This window comes from Rutidosis leptorrhynchoides, chromosome 3, assembly GCF_046630445.1.
Source record: "Rutidosis leptorrhynchoides isolate AG116_Rl617_1_P2 chromosome 3, CSIRO_AGI_Rlap_v1, whole genome shotgun sequence".
NCBI classification, from domain to species: domain Eukaryota; kingdom Viridiplantae; phylum Streptophyta; class Magnoliopsida; order Asterales; family Asteraceae; genus Rutidosis; species Rutidosis leptorrhynchoides.
Genome location: NC_092335.1, coordinates 71,561,356 through 71,571,535, shown reverse-complemented (window position 1 = coordinate 71,571,535; position 10,180 = coordinate 71,561,356). Strand labels below are relative to the sequence as shown.

At 33.2% G+C, this 10,180-nt stretch overlaps 1 protein-coding gene across 1 annotated transcript; it reads right to left on the bottom strand.

Annotated features, from left to right (window-relative positions):
- Nucleotides 1-6,512: 6,512 nt before the first annotated feature.
- On the bottom strand, nucleotides 6,513-8,199 carry LOC139896313 (uncharacterized). Its single transcript, XM_071878935.1, has 4 exons — nucleotides 7,777-8,199; nucleotides 7,169-7,222; nucleotides 6,940-6,999; nucleotides 6,513-6,841 (listed from the first exon to the last, which is right to left on the bottom strand). Exons 1-4 carry the CDS (start codon nucleotides 8,092-8,094, stop codon nucleotides 6,719-6,721), a joined length of 555 nt encoding a protein of 184 aa, XP_071735036.1. The 5' UTR covers nucleotides 8,095-8,199; the 3' UTR covers nucleotides 6,513-6,718.
- Nucleotides 8,200-10,180: the final 1,981 nt, after the last annotated feature.

Genomic DNA, 10,180 nt, shown 5'->3' with positions numbered 1-10,180 from the left:
GATATTTTCACTAAAATCCAAAATTATAAGCTTATAAATAAGGACCATTTTAACTCATTTTTACTCCATATTTTCTTAAACTAAAAACACACACTTGAATGCTCTCATATCATACTTTAATCTCAGCAACTTTCCTCTTCATAATCAAGGTAAAATACTTCTCAAAATCCTTGTTCAATTCCTTGTATAGTTGCTATCTTATTATACTTATAAAACTTGTAAAAACTAGAACTTGTTTTGGTGAACACCAAGCTTGTTTGAAAAACTAATCTAATCTTTCTAACTTAACTCTAATAACACTTATTTATATGTATTATGATGTTATATTAAATTAATATAAGAACTTATAACTTGTACATATGAAGAACACCTTGAAACTTAGCATATATCCTTTAATCTCCATTCGGTAAAAAGCGGGCTGTTTTGGGTTGGGAATTAAAAACCTATCTTATACTTTGAGTTCGAGGCTAAGACTTTGGAAATATGTTAATATATGTAAATAAGACTTCCAGTATTTTTTTCATGTTTTTAGACAAAGTGGAAGTATTTTATCAAAAATCATATATTGGGTGGATGCCGGGATTTTTTCAAATCTGTCCACCGACACAAAAAGAGGGTAAAGCTCTAAAAATTACTACTTGGGATGAACTTTTAGAATTGGTTTTGTAAAATTTACTTCTTAAGGAATCCATAGCAATTTGATTCACTTTAAACGGAGTTGTAATGAATATTTGGCGAGCAAAACAAAATCTGCTAAAATTAACGTTGTATGGACGAAATTTATATTATAAAAACTATATTAACCATATCCTTGTTAACTTTCCTATATCCTATATATATATATATTTGGACATGTTATCAGTAGTATAAAAAAATATTATAATCTTGGTTAATTCTGTGATTGTATATATGTATAATAATATTCTTGGTACGTCCTAACACAATAAGTATACAATACGTTTTGATAAATCCTAAGACAATACGTACACAATACGTCTTAGTTAATTCTAAGACAATACGTATACAATACGTCTCTGGGTTGATGCAAAGACAATACGTATACAATATGTCGTGGGGTAATTCTAAGATTATATATATATATATATTTTCGGACTATTTTGGACTACTAACAAATGACTACTAACAATGGACTACTAACATAAAATGTTAAAAATTATTATATAAGTATTCTATGAACTTGCTTTATTTTATTCATATGTCGTATTATTATCTGAATCGTTATTATTGTTATAGGTTCGTGAATCCAAGAACGACTGTCATATTTTTAATAAGTTGAAAACTTATTATTAATATACTTTTATTACTGTGAGTATATAGTCCCAGTTTTAAACTCTAAAAATATTTTGGGATGAGAATACATGCATTTTATGTTTTACGCCATGGACACAAGTACTTAAAATATATTCTACGTTGAGTTGTACCACATTACATATCTTCCCTAATAGCTTGGTAACTAATATTTACATAACATGTAAGCGCGAATCCTATTGATAGATCTATCGGGTTTGACAACTCCAACCGAGCTAGTCGCTCTAGTATCGTAAACGGTTGCATAGTACTTCTTTTTTACTACACTTGGTACAGTGTAGGGAGATTTCATAATAAAGGGAATATGCCACATTAATGGTTAAGTATGGTTACCGAAGCGCTCAACAACTTATAGAATACTTTTATACACTTGCGAGTGTACATATATTTATAACTATGAAATTTTTTGGTCTATATTTATATCGATGCTAAACCTATATATCTCACCAACCTTTGTGTTGACTGTTTAAGCATGTTTATTCTCAGGTCCTTAAGAAAGTCTTCCGCTGTTGCATTATCTGAGCAAGCTGTGCATGGAGTCTCATGCTTTTAATTAAATAAAGTGTTGCATTCAATAAAACCTTTGTCATGTATTATATTCGACTGTTATGTCACGTGTGTAGTATTTGAAAATCGATGTATTATGGGGATTATTCCTTAAATAATCGCCCAATTGTTTAAAACATGCATTATGTATAATAATAATGTGCTTTTTATGAAACGAATGTGTGACGATCGCTCCAAATCCATATGGACGAACACGTCATTCATTGATTTCATTGCGAGGTATTTGACCTCTATGTGATACATTTTGTAACATTGTATTCGTTTGAAAAGGTATTTCATAAATGAATATATAAATTCCAGGTTTTTAACATCTGATGATTTCTACGTATAGACAATCACCATTTAATGGTTTACAATAATACATCTGTTGACAATACAGTCAAAATAAGATACATGGTAATGGTTTGGTGAATGCAAGTTTCTTGTATATAGCATGTATGACTCCAAGCACATATCTTGTATCACGTATAAGCAAACAGCGGAAGACTTCTAGAATCCTGAGAATAAACATGCTTCAAGTGTCAACACAAAGGTTGGTGAGTTCATAGTTTTAATATTACACATAATCCGTATATCAATGTGGATTACAAAAGTTCAGTTGTTTTATTTAAAACGTTATCAATAGGTTTTACATAAAAGGTGGATCACAAGATTTCAGTTGTTTCATCCGAAACGTTTATCAATCGGTTCTACAAAATTGAGCACCCTGGTAACTAAACTTTAATGCTTATATTATTTGTACCCTTTGTATAATCATCTTAATAATACACGCAAACCAACGTGTACGCTTCTCAAATAGCATACGTCCGTTAAAAGGCTAGCGCTCTAGCTCGGACGGGGATATCAAGCCCTATGGATCCATATACTACTACTCGCGCCCACCAGTTCTTATAACTGGCAGTTAACAGTTACCAAATCTAAGGGATTTTCGGTTCAAACTCAGTGTAGAATTTAGTATGTACTTGTATCCATTGTGTTTTAAATAAAGTGCATGTATTCTCAGCCCAAAAATATATATTGCAAAAGCAATTAAAAAGGAATCAATGAAACTCACGCATATAGATATTGTAAAACAGTTATTAAATCATTTGCATGTATTCTCAGCCCAAAAACATAAAGAGTAAAAGGGATCTTATGAAACTCACTGTTTAATATTGATATACAATATTGCAGGAAAGCACGTAGACGCATCGGAGATGATAAACACGAGGTTTAATTCACAAAAATACCTCCGAACATTACCCATAATTTCCTTGGCAATAACCCATATTTTCCTTAGCTCTAGCTCGCTTGGAAACACGTTTTGAAAATTACTTGGACAGCACTCCGTCGTAATATTTTATGTACATTATTATTTTTGTATCGCAAAAATAATAACACTAATAATAAAAAATAATAAGATTAATAATAATCTTATTAATAATAATAATAATAATAATAATAATGATAATAATAATAATAAATAATATTACGGAGTATATCTATATTTGTGTATGTGTGTGATTATCTCGAGCCAAAAACTGCAATTTATAGAACCTGGCCTGAAATCTGGAGTCATGCGACTCGCATGGAAATGGCCTTCTGGCCATGCGACTCGCATGAGGACCAGGGACAGCTCACATTGTTTTGGCTCCTAGCTTGTCGACATAATATAAAATAAATATAAATATATAAATAATTAATATAATTATTTATATATTATATTTTATTCTTGTGCATAGTAGACTTGTAATTTTTGTTCCGATAAGTCGTACGTCATCACTCGACTTATGTCCCGGTTCCGGTTTCTCGAACGCATTTTCGTACGCTTAGAAAACTTGCATTTTACATTTCGTGACACGTACCTTTGTCAAAATATAGCCTTAAATTATCCCTTAATTATATCACTCAAAGTGTATCTTAAACTTTCGAGTGTTTTGGTCATTTACTTCTATAAATCATCGTCTCGCTATTTGTTAAAATACATTTATATAATAGCGTTTTACTGTAGCAAAGTTACTGTAGCAAAGTCAAATTTTACTGTAGCAATTCACTGTAGCAAAGTCAATTTCACTGTAGCAAATAGTGATTTTCGAAAACACTGTAGCATTTTGAGTAATGTGGCAATTTGAAAAAAACTGTAACAAATTAGTGTTTAACTGGTTCATCTTAAACGCTTTAGTTAACTTATCTAAATATCAATTGAATCAATAAACGAATGTTACTATCGTTTATTATATATATGTATATATCTTTTTAATATACATAAATCAGTTTTTAAATACACATTGGAAGTTATTTATAAATAAATTTTAATAATAAATATTTCAACTTATCATATACATTCAAATAGATATTTAAACCAATAAGTTTAATGTACGGTATCAAACAATTGATACATTGTTACCTTTTCATGTTATAGTATATATGTATCTATTTACATATAATTGTTCGCGAATCGTCGAAAACAACCGAAGGGTATTTAAATATATAAAAGTAGTTCAAAAATTTTGAGATTCAGTTTTACAGACTTTGCTTATCGTGTCGAAAATGTTAATCATACAAAGATTAAGTTTAAATTTGGTCAGAAATTTCCGGGTCATCACAGAATGCAATATTTTCTAAAACGTATCATATAGAGGTCAAATACCTCGCTATGGGACCAATGAATAACGTACCACGTTTATAGTAATATGGACGAGTCGTTTCATATAATGGCTAGGCGAATGGGGGTTGAATACTCTAAGTCAACAGGGTTGGTTGGAAAGCATCAGAAGAAGAGCCGTGTAAAGAACAGTCTCGGAATAAGGAGCCCGAAGGGAAAGAAAAGCGGGATATGGATCAAATCAGTGGCGAATCTAGGATGAAAATTCTATGGGGTCTCAAAATTTTTTTTAAGGCTAATTATATTTGAAAGATACTTTAATGGTTGTTTACCTAAAAAAAAGTATAAATTTTAAAAATATAGTGGGTCCTATAGTTAAATTTAGTAGTGTCTTGTACAATTTGAAGTATACATTGTATAAATTTTTTTCTCACTAGTGGGGTCATAGAACCTCATTCCCTAACATGTAGAGTCGCCCTTCGATCAAATCCTCCTCCCCCAAAAATGTACAAGACTTAACATAGATGGATCAGCTGCTAGGGATGGCAATGGCCACCCGATCCGATGGATATCCACCTGATCCACCCGCTTTGTAATGGATATGGATGAACCTAAATGGATATGGATACGGATATGGATGAACTTTAACGGATGTGGATATGGATATGGATGAAAAGTTTCATCCATGGATATATCCATTACCACCCGAAATACATATATAAATATATAAATATAGATATATGCGTACACATTTACGATTACAAGTTTATTTACCGTTAAATTTAGATTTTTTTTTTCAACCCATAATGAAATAACTATATTTTATTATAATAAAACACGTATGTCTAATAAATAAACTTACAAATTTCATATTTAATTTTTCATAATCTATGTTTTATAGTAATAATAAAACATTTTGTTATATCTTCGACAACGATTACACATTCTCATGGATAGATTTTAATTATGTCATTTCATATTTATTTTTGTTATACTATGTTTTTATTATAATAAAATATTATAACATTTTTTTTAACATCCATTAGATATCCATTAACCCGCTAAATCCATTGGATATGGATATGGATGGATGACCTGAAACTAAATGGATATGGATATGGATATGGATGAACAAAAACTAAATGGATATGGATATGGATACGGCATCACCCGATCCATATCCGATCCATTGCCATCCCTATCAGCTGCTATGGAAGAGTGCAGGAGGTGGTATTCTAAGAAAGAGTTAAGGTCTAATTTTTTTCCGTCTCTTCATTCTATCACAGTGGTACGTGTCACACAATGTTCAGGTCATTCAAAGAGGTCCGGTATTTAACTTAGATGTACGCAAACGAATCAACTAATTAATATTAGGGGGTCGTCAAACAATATGACATGTAATAGTATTGCACTACTGCATTAATAAACAAATTATTGTACCACGGGGAAGGGTGGTTTTAACTTATAAAACGTTAACCATCTTGTTATATGAGAAACAGAATAAATTCAGATTTAAACACCGAACCATTAGTTAAACAGAACTTTAGGTACATCCTCAAGAGCTCAATCAGTTTTGGTTGCAAACTATCTTGGGTAGAACCGTAGAAAGACAGTTTGGCTCCATTCTAATATTCCGTTAGTTAGCAGTTTGATGTTTTCGCATTAGACAACTTGGTCTTGATCAAACCATTTCAAAACCATGGTTATGGCCGTTCAAAAGACACAACTGATACTTCTGACCCAGTTGACGGAAAAAAGAAAAAAACGAAGTAAATAAAGCAAAGTAAACCAATTTCAAAACAAGTATGATGCTGGAAAAACACTACAACATCCCTTAAAAATGCAGGCTTAAAGATCCCCACCGCTACATAATACTGGTGTGCTGGCTAAACTTATAACTGATAATCACCTTTCAGAAATGGTATTGCTATTGCATTTCACTATTTCAGTACACTTCATGTAATCAGTTGCTACACAGTTACTAAACTGCAAGTGAGATGAGGGTTAACAAGTTGATTTTACTCCATTGATGTGTTATAATTCAAAGTAATCCTAAATTTCGTATTAAACATAATAATAAAAATACACATAACTCTATTACTTCAGAGGACAACAAAATGCATATAAGAAACCATCTTGAAAAACAGTATTAGCAGGAAATCTCATAATACCTTAACTACGAGGATGAGGACCCCTATGATACATAATTTTGAGGAATAAACAAGTGAAATTGAATATTTAGTTGGCATCTTCATCATCAAAGCTCAAATTCAATGCCTGTAACTTGAATCCAGAATTTTGTATAATCTCAACCAAATTTGAAGCTACTCCAGTAGCTTGCACCGTTGTTTTCTTCTTTAACTAAAATAGAACAAAATGAGTCAAGACGCATAAAAAATTCAACGACTCAACAATTCTTCCCTTATAATAATAGAAAACATAAAAACCAATTCGCTCACCTCAACACTTGCAATTCCCTCGTGAACGTGGACTTTTAAGTCTGAGATACCATCTGTCTCCTAATGTGTCATTCATCAGAGGTTGCGTTGCAGAATCAGTTCAAAAACAATTAGCAAGCCGAAATCTTTTAAGGAACCAAGTTAATTAATGACGAGTGACATATTGACATTAAGATTAATGACTGCACCATTTCAAGTAAGATGAAACTGAAAATACATGATCATTTACCTGTAAAGCACTTGACACGGAAGGAATAGCTGCTTCACTCATTGTTCCCTCGGCCTCCATACACAAAAACATTAAACATCATTAGTGTTTTCAGAGCAAATTGTTTTTTTTTTTTTGAAAGGCAAATTTTCGCATCGAATACTCTCATTTACGACCCACACACGCTAGGTAGGAAACTCCAAGGATTGACCCGGGTTGCTTGGCAACTAATCGTGGGTTCTGGGTTGCTTGACAACTAATTGCGGAAAAATCCTGGAGAAAACCTCCCCCTTACCGGAATTAAACCCGGGTTGCTTCGCAACTAATCGCGGGTCCCCCATACTAAGGCTTGGAAACCACTCAGGCAATGCCTCGGTGGTTTTTAGAGCAAATTGTAATATTGGATAATATATGCAAGAAAATTTAGCTAAAATGTTGTCAGTTTTCAGATACCAACTCATCTTACATCACTAAGTTAAATTTGCAATAACAGCTAGCAAAATTTATCAATACAAATGACATTGTATTTTATCTTAGACATTTTATCAAACACGTGATAGGCATTCATTAGTTATACAAAGAATAATCCTAAACGTACAGAATTATACAAAACTAACACAAAGTGAAACCTGAAAGAACATGGTGAGGATATCAGAAGATGAAACTGGAACAGTTATGGTGGGCTCCACTTCCCCTTGTTCCTCTTGTTCAGTGGCAATTACTGTTTCTTCTTCAGTAGCAGAAACTCTTATCTTGTTCAATCTTTTATGGGATACACATGAATCAGGGTGATAATTGCGAATGCTAATGGCTAATTGAAGTCGAATGGGTGAAGAACATGATCCGTTGGTGGCAGAAAGCGAAGTGGGTTGAAAGGTAGAAGGGTTTTTATGGGGTTTGAAAACTGTGTAACATGAGATTGAAGGTGATGCATAAATTGTTGCCATTCTTTTTTGCTAGTCCAAAATCTGATTTTTTTTTTATTATGGAGAATTGGTGTTGAGGGTAGAGAAGAAGATGAGCTGATTTTATATCACCCTATCCATTTCAAGCAGAAAAAAACTTATCATAAAAAAGAAAACAAAAAACACCTTGTAAATCAGAGTACATATAAAGTTTCAGAAGGTACAACCCCTTTGAAAAGCAGTAATGTTGCATAATAAGTACCCCAATGGTATTGTCTCCACTCCCGTCCACCCCCATGGCCCAGGAGAGCACCGCTGGTAGCGGTGCGCCCTGACGGCCGCCCAGCTAGCCGCCCTCCTCCTCGTCTCCTGGCTCGTCTCTTTGTGAAATGTTTGAGGACGGAACGTAGTGTTGTTTTTTGTGATAATTTTTTGCTTTTAAACTTATACATTTAATTAATTAATCTATATAGTGGGTCCCAATTTTTATGAGGAAGTATGTCATTGTTGGTAGTGTATAGTTCTGGGTTAATCCTGGGAAGGAAGTGTTGATGTAGCGCTGATGTGGCGGGCTAATCCTATGAATGAAGTGTTGTAATGGTTTGGAGCACTCTAAATAGACAATTACAAACTCTTATATCGGCGTCTTTGACCAATTTGAGCGTAGTTGAGTCAATCTTTTCGCGAAATCAGACTAGTTGGGATTAATCAGTCGATTATGCTTGATTGGGAATCTATTTTATTTTGTGTTTTCATTGTCCACATTATAAGTTTATTTGTATGTACGTTTCTATTTATACATCATTCCTAAGAGTTTGTAATTGTCTATTTACCTCCTGTCGGAGTTTGTTTGCCGGAATCTGCCCCATCTCTAGTTCACGACGGTGATGGTTCAACCTGTTGGAAGCTTTGACGAGCCCAACACACCCACTATAGAGGACCTAGGTTATACTCACTCACTAGACCAACACTTTGACGTTGGTTAGCCTTTAATTTTATAAATCCTTAGTGCACAATAATATTTAGGCGACAGTGTCGACCATATATCATTTAGGCGGTATAACCGACCATGTATCACTTAGGCGGCAGAGCCGACCATATAATAAGAACAACAAAAGTGCACTAAGAACTTAAACACAAACTAAGGCTTGATCGGGAAACTTAATAAAAACACTTATATTAAATTACAATTACAATATTACTTACAAGCTTTCTCTTCTCTACTTTCGCTAACGCACACTCTTCTTCTCTTCTTCACTACTCACTTCTTATTTCACTCTCACAACTTACTCACACCTTAAATGAAATCCTCACCCCTATTTATACTACTCCATGGAAGTTTCTAGAAACTAGATATTTCCATGGATATATATAAATATCTAGATATTTTTATACATATAAATATCTAGATATTTCTTACACACATAAATATCTAGATTTTTCCTTACATTTTAATATCTAGATATTTTTCATATACATATTAATATCTAGATATTTTACCCATATACATATACTAATTTCATATTATTCTAAATTTGCATTGTATTTTAACACTCCCCCTCAATGCAAATTTTCTTCCAACGATGTCTTGCAGACCATTCCAAGTGCTTCTCTGAATTTTGTAAACTTCGGTTTACTTAGGCTCTTGGTGAATATATCTGCAACCTGTTCATCTGTCTTTGTTGGCATCATCTTGATCTCTCCTTCAAGGACCTTCTCGCGAACATAGTGATAGTGCACTTCTATATGTTTTGTTCTCGCATGAAAGACTGGATTTTCTACTAGACGTATAGCTGATAAGTTATCGCAGAAAAGCTTTACTTGATAATCTGTTGATTGATGAAGATCTTCCATTAGCTGCTTCAACCAAGTAATTTCTTGTGTTGCTGATGCTGCCGATCGATATTCTGCTTCGGTGCTTAATAAGGATACAGTTGGTTGTCTCTTGCTGCACCATGATATTACTCCCGATCCAAGACTAAACATGTATCCAGTTGTTGATCGTCGTGTATCATAGTCTCCAGCATAATCGGCGTCACAATATCCAGTCACGTGACATTCTTTTGTTTTCTTGTATAAAATACCAAAGTTAATAGTGCCTTTAACATACCTTAAGATGCGTCGTACA